The following is a 23,433-nucleotide window of genomic DNA, read 5'->3' on the forward strand; positions in this document are numbered from 1 at the left end:
GGGGGCAGCTGCTGGTGGCAGTACATCTGCCTCAGACCCAGGTCCTGGGGTCTAATCCCCTTGTCTACACTGGTGGCTGCTGTGAACTCAGGCAGACCCTGACCACGTGGGCCTCTTCTTTCTTGGCTGTATATAGAGGGAGCTAGAGATCTCTGAGCTCTTTTGAACTAGAACATTCTGTGAAGCTAGTGGCAGATATATGTGCTAGATTTGCATACTGGTTACTTCTCCTTTCTTAGAGTTACATTAAACATTCAGTTTTTAGAAGTTTCAAAGGGATGGACTTCTGCCTCAGTGGACCCATTCTAGTCTATCTGATAATGAAGATCAAACATTAAGAAGCAACGAGCTTTTCTTTTTCTCACCCTGGCCCCGTTTTAGTATTGAAAAGCACTGTTGCTTAGGCCGTATGCTTCCTGAGGGCAGGACTCCTGTTTGTCTTATTTTAGAGACCTCTCCAGAGCACCTGCCTGTCCACGTGACTTGAAGTGAAAGCTGATCACATTCTATCTGTTTCCCCAGCACCTAGCACGGTGCCAGGCACGTAATAAATATTTGTTGACTTGATGCCTAACATATGGTATTCTAAGTATTGTGAATGTTTGAAATTGCAACATAAGCAAGAATAGGGATATGAGTATTGTATTTTATTTTTTCTGAGAAAAAAATATACTGTGTGAAATAAGAGCCTTTCAAAGAAGATTACAAAGCTGTTGTCTTTCTCATTGCTCATCACTTTCCTCCTCCCTAGAATTTCAAGTCCTCACCAAACAGAGCAAAAGGGAAAAATATAAAAAGAAAGCTTCCAGAATTACTGAGGCTACCTACCCCTCTCCGTTGTTTTTTTTTTTTTTGTCCTTTTATTGCTTTGGTTTGGTGGAAGTTAGCCAAGGATAAAAGAAATATCTGAGGCCCCCTAATAGGATGTTAATTAGTTATTTCTTATCAAAGGAATTTAAAAAATGCTTCAGAGAGAATGTCTGTGTTTGATTTAGAAGAGAACTTCTCTCCCGTTTCAACCCCAGTTTTATGTGACATTCTCAGGTGTCTCCAATTAGCTCAAGAGGCGTTAAGACATTTCAAAAAATTCTCAAGGAAAAATTAATTTTAGTTTGTTTCGGTTTAAAACATATGCCATACATCATTTCAGGAAGAAGAAGAGCTGTTATAAAATCTGGCAAACAATTAAAAACAAAAAACATAGCTCCCTAACTGCTGAGCAGGAAGTGAAGTCCAGTGCCCCTTACCATCTGAAACCTACTGGAGAATGAAGTTGCTTTTTTAATTACTGTTGGCATTTACAACTCTCCAGGTGAAGGAAGTCAGCTTGCTGGAAAATTTTTTTTGGCATTGGAAGTTCAGGAAATTAATAAGAAGGAACCAAGGACAAAGTTGTACTTATCTCTTAAGGCACATCTCTGGAATTTCTCATGGGCCCTCAAGTAAACCTTGTCTTTTGTTAGTAGATATTATTGAGTGATTGCTAAGTGGAGACCACCATCCGAGGTGCAGAGAGCTCCTTTCCCTAAAGGATTTTGTGCTAGTTGGGAATAGGAAGGGAGCCAAGACACTTATTAAGAGATGATGTTTTGCAATGAGCGATCAGCTCATCAGTGTGCCAGGAGTTCAGACAAAGGAGAAGCCGTCTTGGATTGGAGTAGAGAAAGAAGACATCATGGGGGAGGCATGCCTGACAGGACACTTGGTTTTCAGGTGAGTGGAGAGGACTGGGAGGAACATTCTAAGCTGAGGAAGAGCGTGTCTATTGACACACTGGATAGACGGGGGTGGGGGGGGTGGGGGGGGTGATGGTGAGTGTAGGGGATTAACAAGAGATGAGGCAGGAATGCTGGGCAGGGACTGATGTGTAAAGAGCCTTGGAGATGTGCTGTTTGAGGCTGGAATGTTTTCCGCTGAACCCAGTTCCCCATTCTCTTCCCCCTACACCCTTCGCCTTGTTCTGGGAGTAAATGGAAACCCGTGAGGACAACACTGCTGTAGCCGTGGGCAGTCAGTTATGCTTTTGCTCAGCGGAGTGACATGTCCTGGAAGATGACTATATAAGAACTTATTTTTTAATTCAATTTTTAATTATTTCATGTCTTATTTATAGCTGCAGGCATTTGGACAGTGGGCACACTAAATTGGATGGGTGTTTGGTGTTTAATTCACATGGTCAGGTAACATCTTGGTCTAGAAATGCCCTGGGGGAATTTTGAGACAGAAGTCAAGTCATTCCTGATGACTGTAGCCTGAGAAGGGGGCCTCATCTCCTCTTTGATATCTCCCCAAAGTGTGTATCTGTGTGCGTGTGTGTGGGGCTAGTCAATGTATTTGGTGAGCAAAGATTGGGAAGTCTGAAGACTTTAGGACCAGGAAGATTTGTGTCAGATGCAGTTCTGCCACTTTCAGCCCTATGACCCTGTGTTGGAGCGTCACAAACCATTAACAGTGAATACCAGGAAAGCCTTGTAGGTGAGAGGTGGGGAGTGGCCATCAGCTGTCCCAGCCTCTCCTAAGTGGATGCAGTGGCTATAAAAGTAGGTGCAGAGGAGTGTGTCCACCCCCCAAGCATTTGGTTCACCTATATCCTCTCTCCTGCAGGGAGTCTAGTCTTTTTTTCTTTTTATTCTAGATTTAGCTTAGGAAAGCTGTTACATTTTTTAAAAGGAAGATTTGGTGAACTTTGGTTTACCTAGGCACTATTTTGTGCACATCTCTAGTAGGTTGAATGGTGGCCCCAAAAGGATATGTCTAAGTCCTAAGCCCTGGAACCTATGAAGGTTCATTTGGTAAAAAAGGCTTTGCAGATGTAATTAAGAATCTCATGAGATCATCCTGGATTTAGGGTGGGCCCTAAACCCAATGACAGCTGTCCCTATGAGAAGAGGAGGGGATACAGAGATACGGAGACACAGAGAGGGGAAGGTCGTGTGAAGATGGAGGCAGAGACTGGAATGTTGGAATGAAAGCAAAGATTGCTGGGAAACCACCAGTGGCTGGGCGAGGAGCATGGAGCAGATCGTCCCAGGAGGAACCAATGCTGTTGACACCTTGACTTTGGACTTCTGGCTCCAGAACCATGAGAGAGTAAATTTGTTGTTTTAAGCCACCCAGTGTGTGATGATTTGTTGTGGCAGACCTAGGAAATTCATACAACATCCATGGGCTAGAGCTTCCTCCCCTCTTTGCGGCCCAAGCCTTTTGGCTTCTTGAGTAGTTGTCTTTGCTTCTGTAGAGGTTTTTCACTTTTTCTTCTCTGTGAGGTTTTCGTGCTTGTAGAGTTAGACTTTCATGTTTTAGGTCAAATTCCTTTTGTACTCTATTTCCTCTCAGGGTCTGTTGGCCCTGGGATCTGCACCTATCTCAGTGGGCCCAAGGTGAACTACAGGATATAAGAGAATCTGGTCCCTTGCCCCAAAGGCTGTGCAATCGCAGTTCACCAGCTACTGTTTCCTTTTCTGATAAGGTGACCATATAATTTATTGTTCAAACTGGGACACATATGAGAGTTAAAGGGGGCGCTATACTTGTAACAAAGATATACTGGTACTGTCTCAGGCAAAGCAGGACGCCTGCTCACCCTTCTTATTGGTCATATCTGGATCCCCAATACTGGTCCTCTTGGGCCTCCTTTCTGGTCTCGCCAGTGTTAAAATCAGGAATAACTGCTTGTTCGGCCTTAGCAGGAGTGAGAACTGCAGCAGTGTTTAGAATCATTGGCCTTCCTAGTCCTTTTTCTCTGGCTCTCTTGTTTTTTCCAGAGCTTGACCTTTTTTTTTTTTTAGCTCTGGGTTAATCAAACTTGTTTTATCTTCAGACCTCCTTGCTTAGGCAAAACAGCCTGGACACCTTACTTGTTTTGCCGCTCAGCATTGTAAAGATGCTTCTCTATAATAAGCAAGAAGATCAGGGCTGTTTGGATACACCATCAATTAACTTGGATCCTTGAAAATCAAACCTAAAATATGTTAAATTATTAATTCATGCCAGAAACAAGAGCAAAGAGTTTGTCATGTTTCATACATTAATACTGCATGGGGCTAACTCTTGAACCATCTGGAGGGCAGAATCCTGGGGCCCGTGATGAGGGCGGTAGGCAGCTGCTGAAGTTGTTTCACGATTCCCACACCACTGCCACTGCTGGGAGAACAAAGAGTCTTCTGTTGGATGTTCCTCTGCAGGGTGGAAGCTGGGCCATGTTCTCTAAAATTAGCCTCTTTTCCTCTGCCATTTTCACAAATGAGGAGCCTTCCAGGAGGATATTTGCCATCACCACCAATGACCTAGAAATGTCAATTGCAATTAAACACCGTGATCTGAGGTATATTACCCATATTGCTCCACAGGAGAGACAGATGATGTTTTAGTTACTGGATTAGAATTAGGGTCTAAGGTTTCTCCTGTGGAAGTCATTTAACTCCCATGGGACCCTGTGACCACATTTAGAGAAGCTGCCACCAGCTGCCCCAGGGTAGTGGATTACATGGCTAACTGCCTATTTTGGGGATGCCCTTAAGGATGGGATTGTGTTGTTGTGTTTATTCATGTGTCCTGGGCACTTCGCATGGTGCCTGCCAGCTGGGAGATGCTCAGAAAATGTGTATTGAATGAATGAACTATTTCTGATAGAAGAAGTCCAGCATTTCCATTGACTGGAGCCATCAGAGGCTAAAAATATCAGAGATGCTACATAAGAAATATTCATATTCCCAAATGTTCTTCTTTATTTAGCTAATTGCACTCATATGCTTAAGTTTTTTTGTAGAGGTATAACATACATACAAAAAAGTGCTCAGATCTGTAGTGGACAGCTCAATTAATTTTTCCATATGTATACACCCATGTCACCACCACTCAGATCAAGATAAAGACCATTTCTGACACCCCAGAAGGCTCGCTTGTGCCCCCTTCCAGTCAACAGCTCCTGCCAAGCATAACCACTCTTCGGTCTTTTATCATAGGTTGCTTTGGCCTGATCTTGAACTTCAGATAGATGAAATTATATAGCATGTGGTCTTCTGTGTTTGGCTTCTTTCACTCAATATTATGTCTGTGAGATTCATCCAAGTTGTTAATTGCTGTGTAGCATCAGTTTGTTCTTTTTATTGCAGGGAGGTGTTCCATTATATGAATATACCACAATTTATTTATCCGTTCCACTGTTTGGGTCATTTACTGTTTGGGCTATTATGAATGAAACTGTTATGAATATTTTTGTACATGTCTTTAATTGCATATATATTCTCAAAGTTCATGTTTTACTTATAAGAAGAAAAGGAGAGGAGGCAAATAATAATAATAACTGACACTACTGAAAGGTTACTATATGCCAGGAATTAGAGCAAGCAATTAAGCAAATGCTCTATAACCATGGCCCATGCATGCTTTTTATTGCTATACTGTTCTGTCTCCCCATTTTGTATTTTAGTTAGAAAAAAACCTAAAAGCAAGACAATTTTTTAAGGTCAAATGGAGTACATGATCAGTCAGCATCTGAAATTACCTAATCAACTTTTTTGTTTTGTTTATTTTATAGCTAATCCCCCTTCTCTTGCTGCCATCCCGTTCTTGACTTGAATGGGAACTCATCAGATTTTGGGCTGAATTTTCAATATCCAGTCCTGTGCCTGGCCCTGGTATACTCTCAATAAATATTCTCACCTACAAGGGTGCTATTTTTTTTAAAGGTTATTTGTGAGAAGATTGTTTTTGAATCTCAGAGGCATTTTCCCACAAAATTGGACCAGTCTTACCCAACCTGTTGTTACTGAACTGGAGTGCCAATGGTAGCTACCAAGACCTTGTTATACTTCTAACTTCTAAGAGAGTAGCTCTCTCAACTCAGGTGTTTGCTGGTGTTTTTGTGCCGTTTTTACTGTTAATCTGATGTTAAGCAGCCTAAAAAAAAAATTTGAGTCTTAATTAACATACAATAAAATTCCCAGGTCTTAAGTGTTCTGTTTGATATGTGTTGACAGTTGGGTGTAACTATCACCCCAAACAAGATGCAGAATATTTTTTTCACTCTGTACATATCCTCATCAATTCTCTACCTTTCCCTGGCCATAGGCAACCACAGATCTGATTTCTTTCAGTATAGGTTAGTTTTGTCTGTTTTGGACCACATACAAATGGAAACCTGTAATGTGTACTCTTTTGTGACTGGCTTCTTCTGCTTACCAGAGTGTTTTGAGTTTCACCCTTATTGTGCATGTTTTTATTACTGAGTATTATTCCATTGTATGAATATTTCACAATACTTCCTTGTTGATGTACATTTGGGTAGTTTACAGTTTTGGGCTATTTTGGATAAATCTGCTGTGCACATTTTTGTGCAAGTCTTTTTCTGAACGTAGATTTTCATTTCTCTTGGATAAATACCGAGGCGTGGGGTTATTTTTGGTAAATTTACATTTAACTTTCTAAGAAACTGGTGGCTCTTGAAAGTGATGCAGCTGTTTTATACCCCCACCAACAATGTATGAACATTCCAGTTACTCCACCTCTTTATCAACATTTGATGTTGTCTTGGAGCTCTATTTTAACAAGCTCTGACTTCCCAAACATTCGTTTTTACGTAATTCCTCATCTCTTTCTCAACACATACCCTGAACCTTCATTTACAGCTCTAGGCCTTTTTCTGTTGAGTGACGGGGCTGAGGATTCCCTTAGCTCTTCCTAACCTGAGCACTTATCGCACATTCAGTGTTCCCTGCTTGAGAAAAGGAGACTCTTAATTCAGCTCAGCTTTCCTGCCCTTGTTTGGCAGGTCTTCAATTCCTATTGAGCCTCTAAGATCAGGCTATCATTTTCTACTGGATTTTTGCCTTTAACTAAATAGAACTAGAAAATAAGCTCTGCAAGAGTGGAGACATTGTCTGACTTGATCATTATATCCTCAGCTTCCAGAATAGAGTTGGCACATAATATTTGTTTAATGAATACATTTGAAAACTATGAAAGTAAACATGTTACACTTTAATCAACATTTAACAACTTATTTATTAGGAGTTTCTGATAGTACCAAAGTTAATACTTTGCTTTTTTTTTTCCTTAAAAACAAAATGGAGTATGGTTTGGTGGAAAGAGTCTGGAAATAAACAAAGAAAATCGACTGAATTTATTATGATAAAATGGATTTTTGTGCTGGCACAGTAGTTGGTTGTCCGTGTGGTACCAGAGAAAGGGGCTGCTAAAAGTTCCCACTCTACAAAATATCTCTCCCACCAGATTGGCAGAACTCCAAAAATGTATATTAGTAGAGATTTGTTTCTTGGCTTAAGGTATTCTTATTTTCATGAGATCTCTTTTAAAATTCAAATTTTTAAGAAAGAGCCATATGCATCCTTGTGGAGAATTAGTTTAACCGACTATATCACCAGTTCCTTCACAAGGTCCGGGGAAATAAGACACAGGGAGGGAGGAGGCGGGCCCAGGCGGTTCTGCCCGGGGCTTTGTCTCCTGCGGGTGAGGGTGGAGGGGTGTGTACACTGGGGAGGGTAGTACATCCGAATGCACTTTGGGGTTCACAAGTGGGTTAACGCTGAGCTTGAGAAGCAGAGTGCAGTAGGGAAGGTACTGGGGAAAAAATGACCTCTGTCAAAATTCCGTCTAATGTCAGTCAAACTGTTAAAGATAAGAAGTGCGGTGCAGAAAGTGTAAAAGCAGTTCCCTACTTCCTTTCATTCCTAAAATCATGTACAAAAGATGACTTACAGGTTTTAAGGAGGGTTTTGTTCTCAGAGAGACAACAAATTATGGAGGCCTAAATTGAACTTTATCTTTTAGACAAAATCTCTAATGAAATATTCTAGATGTTTTTTAATTTTGTTCTTTCACAATTAATCCCACAGTCAGCTTAAAGCCAATGAATGTCCAAAGATGAGTTTAGTTTCACCTTTTCCATCTGCCTAATAATTTCCATCTTTTCCCAAATGTGTTTATGAGACTTCCAGTTTTTATCTTCAGTATTTCCTTTCCCATTCTTTTTTATAAAAGGGGTGAATGTAATAAAATATTGCATAGTTGTACAAACGTTGCTTTGCTAAATATGGCTGTACTGATGACACTGTGCCCTTCTATGGCTTCCCACTGCACTCAGAAAAGACCCTTCCTGTGGAGTCAAGGCCTTGAGTGGTCTCCTGCCTACCCCTCAGCCTTATTTCCCACCACCCTCCCCTCAGCCTTATTTCTGACCACTCTCTCCTTAGCCTTATTTCACCCCACTCTCCCCACAGCCTTGTTTCACCCCACTCTCCCCCTCAGCCTTATTTCCCACCACTCTCCCCACAGCCTTATTTCCGACCACTCTCTCCTTAGCCTTATTTCACCCCACTCTCCTCTCAGCCTTATTTCACCCCACTTTCCCCGTCGGCCTTATTTCACCCTACTCTCCCCTCAGCCTTATTCCCACCACTCTCTCTCTTCTTCATGACACTTTGGGTGTGCTGACGTTCTCTCTGTTCCTCAGCTGTTCCAGGTTCTTTCCTGCTGGAGAGTTTTTTTCACATATTATTTCCTAAGCTCTGAATATTCCTCCTTTTCGCCGTGACCTAGACCTTCGAGTCCAAGCTTAAAGTCAACTCCCCAGTGAGGCTCTCTGAGACCACCCTGTTTAAATCCCCTTCCCATTTCTTTCTTTCTTATTAATAGACTTTCGTTTTTAGAATAGTTTTAGATTTAAAGAAAAATTGAGCTGGATAGTACAGAGAATTCTTAGATAGCCCCTTCACAGTTTCCCCTATTATTAACATCTTATTAGAGGGGTACATTTGTTTCAATTAATGAACCAATATTGATATATTAATTCTAACTAAAGTCCATATTTTATTCAGATTTTGTTAGTTTTTATCTGCTATCCTTTTTCTGTTCCATGGCCCCATTCAGGATACCACATTACAGTTTGTCATGTCTCCTTGGGTTCCTCTTGGCTGTGACAGATTTTCCAGACTTTCACTGTTTTTGATGACCGTGACCATTTGTGCAGTACTGGCTAGGTATTTTCTAGGATGCTTCTCTATTGGCATTTGTTTGATTTTTTTTCTCATGGTTAGACTGGGTAATGGGTTTGAGATGAAGGTCACACAGGTAATGTGCCATTTTCATCACATCATATTAAGGGTATATCCTGTCATCATGATTTATGACTGTTGATGTTGACCTTGATCACCTGGCTGAAGTAATGATTGTCAGATTTCTCTACTGTAAAGTTACTCCTTTTCCCCCCCATTTCTATACTGTCCTCTTTGGAAGGAAGTCACTAGGCACAGTGAATACCTAAGGAGTGTGGAGTTATGTTCCCTCTCCTTTAGGGTGGAGCATCTACATGAGTTATTTAGAATTCTTCTGCGTGGGAGATTTGTTTCTTCTCCATTTATTAATATATTCAATCATTTACTCATATTGTGGACTCATGAATGTTTATTTTATACTTTGGGTTATAATACAATACTATTGTATTTATTTTGTCACTCCAGTTCTTCCAGCTTTGGCCACTGGGAGCTCTTTCAGTTGACCCCTGTGTCTCTTTGACCTTGTCTCATCAATGTAGGCATTATTTATTTTTGAGTACCTTCTTATTTTCTGGCACTACAAGATGCTCCAGGATCATCTTGTATATTTCGTGCCCCAGATCTAGAATCAGCCATTTCTCCAAGGAGCCCTGGTTCGTTTTATTGGAGAAAAACATTAGAGACCAAGATCTGGGCGCTAGGTGTGCTCATTGCTACTGGGGTGTTTTCCATTTACTTTTATTAGAGCACCCTGATTTTCTCATTCACAGCATAAATTATACAGTATATTATTTGTTTGCTTTTTTATTTATTGTTTGTCTCCCTACCTATAGAGAGGTCAGATACCATGCTTCACCCACAGTGCCTGATGCCTAGCTGGCCCTCAAGAAACATTTGTTGAAGGAATGAATGAGTGAATTAATACTGCCTGGAAAGCAGGACTTTCATCAGAGAGCTTGAGTGTTTATTCAACAGCTGTTTAAAGCCAAACTTTAATATATAACTGGTGGTTCAGACTTTAGGGGTTTCAATGTATAAAGTATTAAAGAAAGGTCAGGCTGGTTAAAAGCTGATCATAATGAAATTGAGAATTCCCTTTGTATATACACATTACTTACAAATTCATTGATTGTGTTGGTGTTTATATTCTAATTCTCTAGTCAACTTGTTAATTAGCTTCATGATCAGAAAAGGCATTTATGAATTCTAGGTGAGTATTGCTCTCTGTAGGTGAGATAGCTGGATAGTGAAATGCATTTTTATTTTCTGGTAGATACAGTAAAGACACAGTTGTTTCTCAGGTCAGCACCTCCCACCCTCCCCCCCCCCCCCCGCCCCCACCCCAGCTGTGGGCAAAGAAGTACAAATAGAGGCACAATAAATGTGCTAATTACTTTTTTTCTGTTAAAGGTAACATTTGGGAACAAAATTAGAGGCGTGACATGGTAAAGCACAGAGGGCTGGCACAGGCCGGGAGGGGCTGCGGCAGGCGCTGGGTGGGATGTTTACACAAGAACTCTGAGTGCAAGGGTCAGAAGCAGAAGGATCTCAAGCTTCTGGTCATCAGCATGGGAGAGGGAAGCCCTGGGAGAACACCGTGTCCTTATGGTGCAGAACCCAGACACGGACAATGCTGGGAGTCTGCACACTCAGTGTGGAACCTTCTGGGGGTGCCTGCCTGCAAAGAGCGGGGCCCCAGTTCATCCAAGGGGCTCAGGAAAACGCCTTCATTGAAGGAAAGGGGAGAGGGGGCATACTGGGTTCAGAGGCCTGGGCACAAGGGAGGTAGGGCTCATTTGCCAGAACTGGAGTCCGTGGTGGGAGCAAGGGAGAAGGGCATGATGCCAGGACTGGGCCCACTGCAAGGCAGACTTGAGGTTCAGCTCTGAAGTGGGCTGGCACCCCTTAGTTGTCTCCTGTCATTAACCAGGCTTGGGGCAGGTTGAGACTGCAGGGGCTCTGGGTCTGGGGTTGGGTAGGTTGGTTATGTGACCCCAGCCCTAAGTAGAGAGGAAATGCTGGGCCTGCTCGGGGGTGTTTGGTTACTGTTTGACCTTTCACTCTGGCAGAATTACTTCTGTGAGGAAATTATTCTAAGGTCACTTTTGGTTGCATACTGAGTCAGCCAGCAAGACTCGCCCCTGGCCTGTGGCTCAAAGGTTGGCTCCTGTGCCACATAGATACCTGTGTTCCACCAGCCCCAGCAGACTGTTGGGTTGCCCTGGGCTCTGCTCCTTTGTGCCTTGGGCCATGCTGCTGCCCTCCGGTTCCCTTCCTGGACTCCTCTGAGGAGAGGGCGAGTGACTTCTACACTACAGTCAGGGATTCTGTCCCTCAGGAGTCCTCTCCCCTGCCTCAGATCCGCCTCTTCCCTCCAGGGCCAGACCTGGTACAGTTAACCCTTCCTATTCCTGCTGTGCCTGGCTTTTCCAGCTTCTGAAATCTGGGCAAGGAAGGCGCTGTGGCTTCCCCTGGAAGATTTCCTGGAAATCCTAGTTTGAGGCCACTTCTTTCCAGTGACAGAAAATCGGCCTTTGTTTATTTCCTGTCTTGTGTAAAAGAAACATCCAGAGTTGGCAGTGTTGCAGGTCAACTCATTTACCCCTGAGCCATGCATCTTGTTGGAAAACACAGAGTGTCTCTTTACTTTTTAATTCAGTGGTTCTCAAACTTGAGGCTGCACAAGAATTTAAATAGTCGAGTCCAGGGCCCCACCCTGGGGAAGTCTGACTCTGCAGATCTGAAGCAGATTTAGGTCACCTTGATTCTAAGCAGGAGTTGAGAACTCAAATGCCTGCAGGGGCTGGTGGTGACTGTAATTGCAAAAGCTACTTGGTGCTAAGCTGCCTGTCTTGTGGCCACAATAGCACCTGCCCAGTTACTGTGCCTTTTTAGATACTTTGCTGGCCAAACCCTGTACATGCCTGAGGCCATATTTGCAATTGGTCTTCTAATGTTTCTGGAAAGCATTAGGTTTAGGGAGTTGAAGAGTAATTATTGGTTGGAACAGCAAGAGGAAGGGACTTATTTACTGAATGCTCACTGTGTGCCAAGCACTGTACTTAGCACTTTTATATACAGCATCTCATTAAATTCTAAGAAAACTGGACAGAATAGATATTAATATCTTAATTATGGATGAGGAAACTGATGCTCAGAGAGGTTCATAACGTAACTTGCTAACGTTTCCACAGGTGGTGAGTAGCAGAGCTAGGGTCCAGGTCAGCCTGACTTCAAGGCCAGTGTCCATCCCATTGGAACCTGTCGCTGCCTTCTATTCCATGCTGCCTCTCCAAGGAAAGGAAACATGCAGCCCAACTCCAGCATGTGAGCTCCTAGTGGTCTGTGAGCCACTCACAGGCAGGCTCTTGTGTTGGGAGGCGGATAAGAACACAGATTGTGGAATCTGACAGCCTGAATGGGAATCCAGGTCCTGCCACTTCTTAGCAATGTGATGCTGGACATGTCACTTAACTTTCTTGGACCTTGTTACATTATCTATAAATTGAGGATATTATCTACCTCATGAGATTGCTATAGGGATTAAATGAGTTACTCTATAAAACTTAGTGCCTGGTATATCGTGACCACTGTTGGAGTATTAGCTGCTGTTATGATTGTTACTACTACTGCTACTATGGATCTTTATACCCTTATTGCTTGGCAGCATGACGTTTGGCCTACTGTTGGGGCTTAGGGAATGTTGGTGAATGCATATATCCCACTTGACTCTTCCATGGTGATTCCTCTTTTCTTCCATTTCCCCTCAACCTTCTGCCATCTTTTCCCACCTCTCTTTTCTGTTTATTCTCTTGCTTCCTAAGCCACAAAAGTTATCTCCTTCCCCTGCTTTGGATGTCTATGTCTTCAGGCTGTGTCTGCATGAGAGGATTTTAAGGGTGGTTATGGGAAGACACATGCAGTTGGATGAGCATCTGTCTGTATCTTCTGTGTTTGTGTTTCTGTGGGTGGGCATATCTATAAGGGAATGAATATTTGCATGAATTTGCATGTTGGGGTGTGATTTTGCATTTTTGGGGTATGTCTTGAATAATGAGAATGTATAATTGCTGATATGTTTTCAAGTGTCTTATATGGAGGGGTGTTTGTACTGCCTTTGAAATGGGAGCTAGTCAGGTTAGGGTTTTAGGGAGGTATACTGAGTGAAGGAGAAAGTTGGTAGTGAAACCAACCCTTTTCCTTACCTCCCCCTCCGCTTCCTCCCAGTTTTCTAACAGGAGTGCATCTGAGGGAGTGGGAGGATGGACTGTGGTACAGAGGAGGTAAGGCTGGAGCGATAGGCGTGAGAGGCAGACAGGGAAGCCTTGTAAGTCATATTTAGCAACTTGACATTTTTCAGAAAAATCTAGAAAGGAGGGATGTGGTAAGATATTTGCATTTTAAAAAGAATAATGCAACGTGGAGGATGGATTTGAGGGGTTCAAGTATGGAGGCTAGGAGACCAGTTAGAAGACTATTGTGGAAATCAAGGCTGTGATGGAAGCAATGGAGAGGAAGGGACATGTTTATGAGATAAAATTAGCAGGACTTGGAGACTAGTTGGACACTGGGGTGAAGGAGAGCGAGTCCTTAAGGTGGCCTTATTCTCCGCTTGGGAGAATGAGTGCACGATGCTGCCATCAGCTGAGAGAGAATACAGGTGGAGAAACAGTTTGGGGCAGAGTGGGAGAGGGATTGAGCTGAGGACACACTGAGTTTGGGGTATCCATAGGACCTCCACTTCCAGGTGTTAAGCTGCTGGATATGTAAGTCTGAATTTTAGAGGAGAAACCTCTGCTTATAGATGGTCGTTGAAGTCATGGGTGAAGATGAAGCTGCCCAAGAGAACACACAGAATGGAAGAGATGAGAACAGTATTAGCTTCCTATTGTTGCTGTACCAAATTACTACAAACTTAGTGGATTAAAACAACACGAATTTATTATCTTATAGTATTGGAAGTCAGAAGTCTGAAATGGGTCTTATGAGACTAAAATCAAGGTGTCTGCAGAGCTGCATTCCTTCTGGAGACTCTAGGAGAGAGTCTGTTCCTTGCCCTTTCCACCCTCTAGAGGCTGCCGCATTTATTGGCTTGTGTCCACGTCACTCTTACCTCTGCTTTCGTCGTCATATCTTCTCTGACTTTGACCCCCCTGCCTCCCTTTCGTAAGGATCCCGATAATTACATGGGGCCCATCTGGATAATTTAGGATAAGCTCCCCTTTGCAGATCCTTAACTTAATCACATCTACAAAGTCCCTTTTGCCATGGAAGGTGACATATTCATGAGTTCCAGGCACTGGGATGTGGACATCTTTGGGAGGGCCATTATTCTGTTGATAAGGCCCTAAGACAGAACTCCATGGTTTGCTGACATTCAAAGTGCAGACGGAGGAAGAGGACTGTGCAAAGGAGGCAGAGAAGTTGTAGTAGGGAGAACTAGGAGACCTTGGCCTTGAGATCATTAGAGGTGAGAGGAGATGGTAGAGGAATTCAAGAGAGGGAATGATTGCTTCCGTCAAATGCACTAGGTTCTGTAGGATAAAGACAAAAAAGTGTCCACTGGGGGCCAGCCCCATGGCTGAGTGGTTAAGTTCACATGCTCTGCTTTGGTGGCCCAAGGTTTCACTGGTTTGGATCCTGAGCACGGAACTAGTACCACTCATCAAGCCATGCTGAAGCAGCATCCCACATAGCAGAGCCAGAAGGATCTACAAATAGACTATATGTACTGGGGGGCTTTGGGGAGAAGAAGAGGAAAAAAAAAAAAAAAAAGGGGCCGGCCTGGTGGCCTAGCAGTTAGGTGTGCACGTTCTGCTTCGGTGGCCCGGGGGTCGCCGGTTCGGATCCCCGGTGCAGACATGGCACAGTTTGGCAAGCCGTGCTATAGCAGGCGTCCCACATATAAAGTAGAGGAAGATGGGCACGGATGTTATCTCAGGGCTAGTCTCCCTCAGCAAGAGGAGGAGGATTGGCAGCAGTTAGCTCAGGGCTAATCTTCCTCCAAAAAAAAAAAAAAGGAAAGAAAATGTCCATTGGACTTGACAATCAAGAAGCACTTCATGCTTTCAACAAGTATTTATCAAGCATTTACTTTGTACCAGGCACTATCCTAAGTCTGGAGAATGCAGCAGTGATGGAGGCGCAGTCCCTGCTTACATCCCAGTGGCAGACGACAGGCAATAAGTCAACAAAAAGTAAACAAATCACATAGTTATAGAAGCTATGTAAGGAGTCAAATTAGGAAACGTGAAAGAGAATGGGAAGACCTCTGAAGAGGTGACATCTAAACGTGTATCTGAATGACAAGAAGAACATGTCATTGAATGCTGGAGGTGGCATTCCAGGCACTGGAAGCAGCCAGTGAAAAAACCCTCACTGGTGGGTCCTCACTTCTAGAGACAGGCGCTCAGTGTGGCTGTGGCGTGAGGGTGGGGAGGAGGCACTGGAGGATGAGGTTGGAAAGACTGTGCAGGTCATGGCTTTGCGCTTTGAATGCCAGGTAAGGAATTTAGATTTTGATCCAAGATTTTGTTGTAGGGGGTCAGGAGTGAGACAGGGACCCTTTTGCTGCTGCGGCCGCAGCCATGAGTATGCTCAGGCTTCAGAAGAGACTTGCCTCCAGTGTCCTCCGCTGTGGCAAAAAGAAGGTCTGGCTGGACCCCAATGAGACCAATGAAATCGCCAATGCCAACTCCCGTCAGCAGATCCGGAAGCTGATCAAAGATGGCCTGATCATCCGGAAGCCTGTGACTGTCCATTCCCGGGCTCGATGCCGGAAAAACACCTTGGCCCGCCGGAAGGGCAGGCATATGGGCATCGGTAAGCGAAAGGGTACTGCCAATGCTCGAATGCCAGAGAAGGTAACCTGGATGAGGAGGATGAGAATCCTGCGCCGGCTGCTTAGAAGATACCGTGAATCTAAGAAGATTGACCGCCACATGTATCACAGCCTGTACCTGAAAGTGAAGGGTAATGTGTTCAAAAACAAGCGGATTCTCATGGAACACATCCACAAGCTGAAGGCAGACAAGGCTCGCAAGAAGCTTCTGGCGGACCAGGCTGAGGCCCGCAGGTCTAAGACCAAGGAAGCACGCAAGCGCCGCGAAGAGCGGCTCCAGGCCAAGAAAGAGGAAATCATCAAGACTCTCTCCAAGGAGGAAGAGACCAAGAAATAAAGCCTCCCCCTTTCTTGTCTGTACATAGTGGCCTCGACAGTTCGGTAGATCAACCATTCAATAAAACAAGCCTGTGTCTGCCTAAAAAAAAAAAAAAAAAAAAAAAAGAGTGAGACAGGGAGACTAGTAAGAGGCAATTGCAATTGCAGTGGGAGGTGCTGATGGCTTAGACTGGGATTATGGTAGTTGTCATGGGTTGAATTATGTCCCCCAAAAGACACGTTTCAGTCCTAACCCCTGGTACCTGTGAATATGAGCTTAGTTGGAAATTGGGTCTTTGTGGATATAATCAGGTTAAAATGAGACCACGATTAGGGAGGGCCCTAACCCAATATCACTGATGTCCTTATAAGAAGGGGGAATTTGAGACAGAGACACAGGGAGAATGCCATGTGACAGTGAAGGCAGGGATTGGAGTGACGTAGCTGCAAGCCAAGGAATACCAGGGCCGCCACCAGGAGCTAGGAGGAGGCAAGGAAGGATTCTCTTCTACAGGGTTCAGAGGAAGCATGGCCCTGCCGACACACTGATTTCAGACTTCCAGCCTCTGGAACTAATGAGATGACAAATTTTGTTGTTTGAAGTCACCCACTTTGTGGTAGTGTGCTATGGCAGCCTTAGGAAACTGACACGTAGTAGAGATGGGGAGAGGTGGTTTGGAGGGACATCTGACAGGATTGCTGATGGACTAAACGTTGAATCTGAGGGAAAGGGAGCAACTGAGGGCAAACTAGATTTGTGGCCTGAGCAACTAGGAGGCTGATGATTCTCTTTCCTGAGATTGGAAAGATTATGACTGGAGCAAGTTTGGGGAGCACAATCAAAACTTGAGTATGTGAATCAGAAGCTGAGCTGGAGGTATAGATTTGAAGGTCATTAGCATATAGATGGCATTGAAATAATGAGAGTAAATGAAGTCAACCAGGGAGAGGAAGTTTCAGGCAACCCTGAATGGCCTTGAAAATTCCTAATGTGGAGAAGAAGTCTTTTCCAACGTCAAACATTCTTGACTTTTTATGGGTTCCTGTGGAGATGTGTGCTATTCCCCCAAATCTACAGAGGTTATGTTAAAAGTGTACTTTTTTACCCAGTTTGGTTTGAAAACCTAGCCAAAATATTTTGAAGCTCCTTCCATCAAGAGGTAGAGTCTATTATTCCCTCCAAACTCCTCCCCCCTAAAAATAATTGTCTCGGTCTTGGGATTTGCTTTGACTGATGAATGTGGCGGAAGTGATGTTGAGCAAATTCCTGAGCCTGGCCTCCAGAGGTCTTGTAATTTCTGACTTTGCCCTCTTGGACCACTGCTGTTGCCATGTAAGGAAGCCTGGGCTCTACTATTGATGATGAGAGAGTTGTTTGACTGCAACCGAGTGAGTGAGTCCAAGTGAGACCAGCAGTAGAACCACCTAGTCAGCCCACAGAACTGGGGGAAATAGTGCATTGTTGTTATTTTAAGCCACAAAGTTTTGGACTGGTTGGTTACACAAAGGGATACACTTGACATGGAGCTCGTACCCACCTAGGTAGGTTACTATGGAGAGGAAGAGCTGTATGCTATTCAGGGTCATGGAAATAAATCAGGATTTAATCTAGACACATGATTAAATGGAAATCCAAAAGGTCATGGAATAATACATCACTCATGAAATGATAAAATACAGAAGGTGCATTTCAGATACCAAATGGCATTCATTAAATAATTCCTTCAACAAGTATTTAAGGGTCTGTTCTCTACAGTATTCCTGGGAGGGTGGTAAGTGAGGGGTACAGAGGTGAATGGGATGAACACTCAAAATACTGTCACTGACTTCATGGCGTTTATCTCTGAGGGTGGAGCATCACTGTGTGCTAGGAATGGCCATGGAGATATGAAATGTGGTTAACTATCATGATGGCCGTCATTGATTGGCCTCTCACTGGGTCCTGTGCACTTTATATTTATTATCTTATTTAGACCTCACCACAACCCTACATAGTGGGGATTTTCTTCTCCATTCTATAGATGAAGAAACTGGACCTTGTAAAGGATGAGAAGCGTGGCCAGGATTACATGGCTGGAGGGGGTGGATGTACTACCAAATTGTGTCTGACTCTTAAGTTTATACTCTTTCCACCAGGGTGTCTTAATTTCCCATGAATCCCTCACCTGACTCGAAAGCAGGTTGTAGGGCAGGATTGTAGGTGGGGCTTAGGGTATCCTGTGGTCAGACGGAGTTCCTCTCTGGGCTGGCATTTCGCATTGGGAGGATTGATGCTGGTGAAAGTCACTGTTGGGATATAGCCCCCACTTTTCTCTCTGCACAAGGAGAGTCAGGATCCCAGTAGGGAGGGAAAGGCTGAATGAACCCACACTATCGCAATTTTAATTTGTGAAATCTTGAAAGACACCACCTCTCTCCCCAAATAGACTTTAATGGGGAGGGTTACCCTCTCCAGGACATTGTCTCCTTGTGCTGGATTCATGGCACAGCCATGTGTGGTGGGTTAGCAGCAAGGAGGAGGACCACTTTCAGAATCAGTGCCTCTTGCCTCTCAGGTCCCTCCTGGCTGTGCTGGCTGCATCCTGCAGGCTCCATAGTTTGGGCATGGCAGCCAAGTTCCATCAGCAGAGCTAGGACATGGTGTCACAGCCATTGGACAGTATGCTACAGTGAGGGTGTGAACTAAGATGTAAAGATGGCTTGTATGTCACTTGACTCTTAAGGAGAAGGGGTTCATGTCCAGGGAGTCATCCTGTGCTGAAAGGAAGGGCATTGTGTGGAGTTGGAAGGAGCCCGTGACAGCTACCGTCCTGAGAGCCAGGCTGATAAGAGGGCACAAGCAGAGAAAAGTTTCCATGCAGGGAGGCAAACTCAGCATCTTAGGATGGGATACAGGCAGACAGGGCCACATCCTAGGAGGTCAGGGATGACTCTCAGTCCTGGGGCCTCCACCCTGCTGTGGGCTGCTCTCTGCAGGGAGGCCCTTCTTGGTGGCTCAGGGCACCGTCTCTGGAAGAGCGGGCCTCAGGATTCTGACAAGTCATGCCAGCTTGGCTTGCAGACTTCACAAAGTGGAGGTTGCCCCAAAGACAATTGCCTCTTTTTGCTTCTTGGCATTCCCTTAGACTCTAGGTCCTGCGAGTCCTGTGACTTGAGGGCAGAGGGTGACCATTTTGCGCTCCTACCCCTCTGGACCAGGCTCTGTCCTGACTGGGGTCCTTAGAAAGATTGGAATTTAAAAAAAAAAAAAAAGGCCTGAGGTGGTCTTGCTCCGTGGTGGCTGCAAGCACTGTGGCCGTAGGAGCTAGAACATCACTGAGGGCAAAGTGAGGAAACGGGGACCCACCAGTCCAGTGGCTCAGTGGAGGACCTCCAACCAGAGGGGCTGTCTCTCCTTGGACAGTACCTGCAGCTAGGCAGGTTCTGTTAGACCCCAGTGGAGTCCAAAGCCAAACCTTAAAATGTTCTTTTCTCTTTAAAGTAATAGTTCCTGTTCATTTTCTCTAATAATGGTAGCTGACACTTGCCAGACATTTTCTGTGCGCCAGGAATTGTGCTAAGCACTTCACAGAGATTATTTTATTTGCCTCTCACAACACCGTGAGGCAGACACTACCAGAACCCCTTTTGTACAGATGGTGAAACGGAGGTGCGGAGAATGCAGACAACTTGTCCTAAGGCTGGTAAGTCGTGAATCCCAGAATTAAACCAAGGCTGGAGCGCTTAGCTGTGCTGCCTCCAGCTGGCCAAGAAAAAGCATGCTAGGGGAGAAAATTTGCAAAACATAAGAGAAAAGCAAATCGTCTGTGGTCTCACCATCCACAGATAACCAGTGTTAACATTTTTTTTTCCACGCACATAAGTATATTGTTTTAAAAAATGGAGATACTGCACCCATAGACTTATAGACTGCTTTTTTTTCACTCTGCGTTATATTTTGAACATTTTCCAATATTAGCTATGTTTCAACGCCTTGATTTTTAGTGGCTGCAAAATATTATATAGGAATCTATAATTTAGTTTAAAAGATATCTCCCTATTAGTGGAACTTTCAGTGGTTTATAAATCTTGTTCTTATAAATAATGCTGTGGCTTGCAACTTTGTTTATGCATCTTTGCATATATCTCAGAAGACTGCCTGAGGATAAATTCTTACAAGTGGCATTTCTGCATCAAAAGGCATGTACATTTTAAAGGCTTTTGGTATTATTGCAAAAAAGCCACTTTCTGGAAGGTTTGTAATAATTTCCTTTCCCACCAGCAGAGTGTGGAACACCTACTTCTTCACAACTACCAACACTGGATATTTCATTATTTTTAAACTTTGTAAAATTCCTCAGGTGAAAAATGACATCTTTCTCTGATTGCTAATGACCTTGGACACTATTGGTATGTATATCAGCCACTGGCAGTTCCACTGTGAATTGCTTTTATTTTTATTAGAATATTTATATTTTTATTACTGATTTGGATGAGCTCTTTATATATCAAGGTATGAAATGAACCTTTTGTCATATGTTGTAGATATTTTTTGCCATTTGTCATGTACTTTTATATTTTGTTTACAGTGATTTTAAAAGAAATTTTAAATTTCTAGGTAGTCAAATCTACTTTTGGTTCTGTGCTGGTTGATACAGAGCTGCACTGGAAAACATTGATTCTTGTACTCATTTTTAAGTCATTCATTTGACAACTATTTATTGGTGCCTATGCTATACCTGGCCCTTTCTAGGCACTGGGGATCCATAAGCAAGAGGGACCAGTTTCCCACTTCTATGGACCTTTTCCTTCCGTCTGAAATTTATTTTCCCATACAGTGAGAGGAGCGGTTCTAAGAAGACTGCAACACCTTGAAAGATGATGGGGTTAATAGATTCAGCTATGATGCTCCCTGTGGCTCCAGCTCAAGAAGAAACGTCCTCCTGGGAAATCAGCAGGAACTCTTTTAAACAGATCAACTCTGAATTATGGAGGGATTATCCAGGTTAAATCTTGCCTTCATGCTTTTTGACTGCATCTATTCCGCTTAATTACTTACTTGGTTGGCATCTCAGATTTTCTCGTAGCCTGCAGGGAATCCCCGTGAGAGAGTGGTATAGTGAAAGAGCAGTGGATTAGCAACCAGGAAACCCCATTTCTAACTGGTTGTTAAGACTCCAGCAGATCTGTTCTCCAGTCTGGGTCTCAGATGCATTTATTGAAAAATGAGGGATTTGGGACAGATCAGTGATTTGTAACCAGGAGGCATTTCAGAATGTTGCTGATCTGGTCTGGCCTTGGCTCCCAGCTGCAGTTGGGGTTCAGGTCTGTTCCACCTGGCTCTCAGTTTTCCGGGACTAGCAGATGACCACGGGCAGGTTCTTTTCTTAGCAATGGAGACGGTGGAAACATGCAATGCTTCTGAGGGCCTAGACTGAGTTGAGGCTCACGGCCGCTTCTGCCCGTATTCCCCTGGCCAAGGCAAGTCCCACGGCCAAGCTGGACATCGCTGGGGCATGAACGTATGCTCCACTTCTCATGGGACAAACTGCAAAGTCACGTGGTGACCATGGGAATAGGAAGGGGCGAAGACTGGGAACGGTATGAGTCTACCAGAGAGGGTTTCTCATGCTGCGGTCCCAGGTCTGCATTTTATAGAACAGTTTCAAGACAAGAAACAAAGCAAAGAAAGACAGATCTTCTCTTCCCTGCCCCTACACAACACATACAAACAAAACACAAAACACCCAGACAACGCCACCACCAGTGATGACACAGAGAGCGGGGGTTCATGGGCACATATAGTAAGCACTGCTTGCTTATCTCTCTCAGAGCTGGAGGCCAGGTCCTAGAGCTGGCGGCCTTATTAGACAATACTTTGGGTTTTACTGAGCCTCAGTTCCACATCCGTGAAATGGGATGGTAACCTCAATCTTACTCCTCACAGGGTGACTGTGAGGAGTGAGTCGAGGTGACAGCTGTGAAGCGGTACCCATGATGCTTGGCACATAGTGGGTATCAAGAAGGTGTTTGTGTCTCCTTGTTGTCCGTCTTTGAACCCGTAGCTCCTCATGGCTGGGTTATTAAACCGGCCTCCTATGTGCCCCTTCCATCCTGCCTCCAGCTTCCCTCCTACTGGCTCTACCTCTGTGCCCTTGAAGGGGCACTTTGCCCTGCCTGGTGCCTTGCCTCTTCTTTTCTCTGCAAAAATGGTGTTTTTCCTTTAAGGCCAGCATGAGTCCCACTTTCTTTTGCTAACAGACATCAGCTCACAACAGACTCTCTCTCTTTACCATTTGGTATTTCACCTTGTGTGGCCTCATATTGCCAATTGATGTCTCTGCTGAAAGTTCTGCAGGGGCGAAATCCATGACTGATCCATCTCTGTAGCCCTTGTACCAGCGCGTTGCAAAGAACATGGTAGGTGCTTAGGAAATATTTCTTGAACGATGAAAAAAGTAATACCAGGCTCCCAAAAGCCGTCACCTTTATCTGTGAGATATGACTGGGACAATGAGACCAGCAGGAAGAACAGGACTCCTGGGGGCCCTGAGATAAGAGGCCAGATCTGTGGAACGGGCCACTCTCTGCCTGGAGCCTGGCCCTGGATGCCGTGGTCTCAGGAGATCCTTCTGAGTGCTGGGACCTGCTGATAAGCCACTGGACTCCTGATTGGCCAGCTGTCTGGCTGCTGTTTGGAGAGGCAATCTGGTCCCCTGCTGGCCTGCGTGCCAAAGGAAGAAGCCTACAGAGTCCACCGGTGTCTGGGTGTGGAGCAGGGGTCTTGCTCGTGCCTTCTGAGGGTGACCGTTTCTTTCCTGCTTCATAGAACTCCATCCTGTCAGTGACCTCTTGATTAGTCATTTTCTGTTCTTGAGGAGTTAGGCAGGGAGGCCTGAGACGATGAGGGTTAAATGGAGATTTATGATTTTTTTTTTTTTTTAAAAAGTTGTGAGATGGGAGACAGGAGAATGGAGGGAAGAGTTTTGGAGGTGTTTTTGTACCTTTTGTGAACTACTTAAAGATATTTATGTCCCTTGCTCTTGTCCTTCTCAGGAAATGACCATCACCATGTGCCCAGGGGCTCAGATCCCAAACCCAAGAGGGCTCTTCGGCACCTGCTGCCCCACCTGTGGTCTGTCCTCCCTTTCCTCCACGTTCTGCCCCTCACCTGACCATCACGTGTCCTCTGCCTCCCTCTCAGCTCTCTCCAGGCCCCCCCTTGTGACCTTCTCCCTGTGGCCATCTCCATGCTGCTGCTCTGGCCCCCCCTGCAGCCCA

General features: G+C 44.5%; 2 protein-coding genes across 2 annotated transcripts in view; both read left to right on the plus strand.

Moving 5' to 3' along the window:
- TMEM178B (transmembrane protein 178B) overlaps nucleotides 1-23,433 on the plus strand; it is a 332,705-nt gene that overhangs the window by 43,853 nt on the left and 265,419 nt on the right. The window lies entirely within an intron of this gene.
- Nucleotides 15,563-16,219, plus strand: LOC100064633 (large ribosomal subunit protein eL19). The gene has a single exon (XM_070266016.1). It carries the CDS (start codon nucleotides 15,602-15,604, stop codon nucleotides 16,190-16,192), a length of 591 nt encoding a protein of 196 aa, XP_070122117.1. The 5' UTR covers nucleotides 15,563-15,601; the 3' UTR covers nucleotides 16,193-16,219.

This window comes from Equus caballus, chromosome 4 (assembly GCF_041296265.1).
Source record: "Equus caballus isolate H_3958 breed thoroughbred chromosome 4, TB-T2T, whole genome shotgun sequence".
NCBI classification, from domain to species: domain Eukaryota; kingdom Metazoa; phylum Chordata; class Mammalia; order Perissodactyla; family Equidae; genus Equus; species Equus caballus.

Bases quoted from the DNA above. Each gene is read 5' to 3' on its own strand.
- LOC100064633 (XM_070266016.1), top strand. From the start codon at position 15,602: ATGAGTATGCTCAGGCTTCAGAAGAGACTTGCCTCCAGTGTCCTCCGC.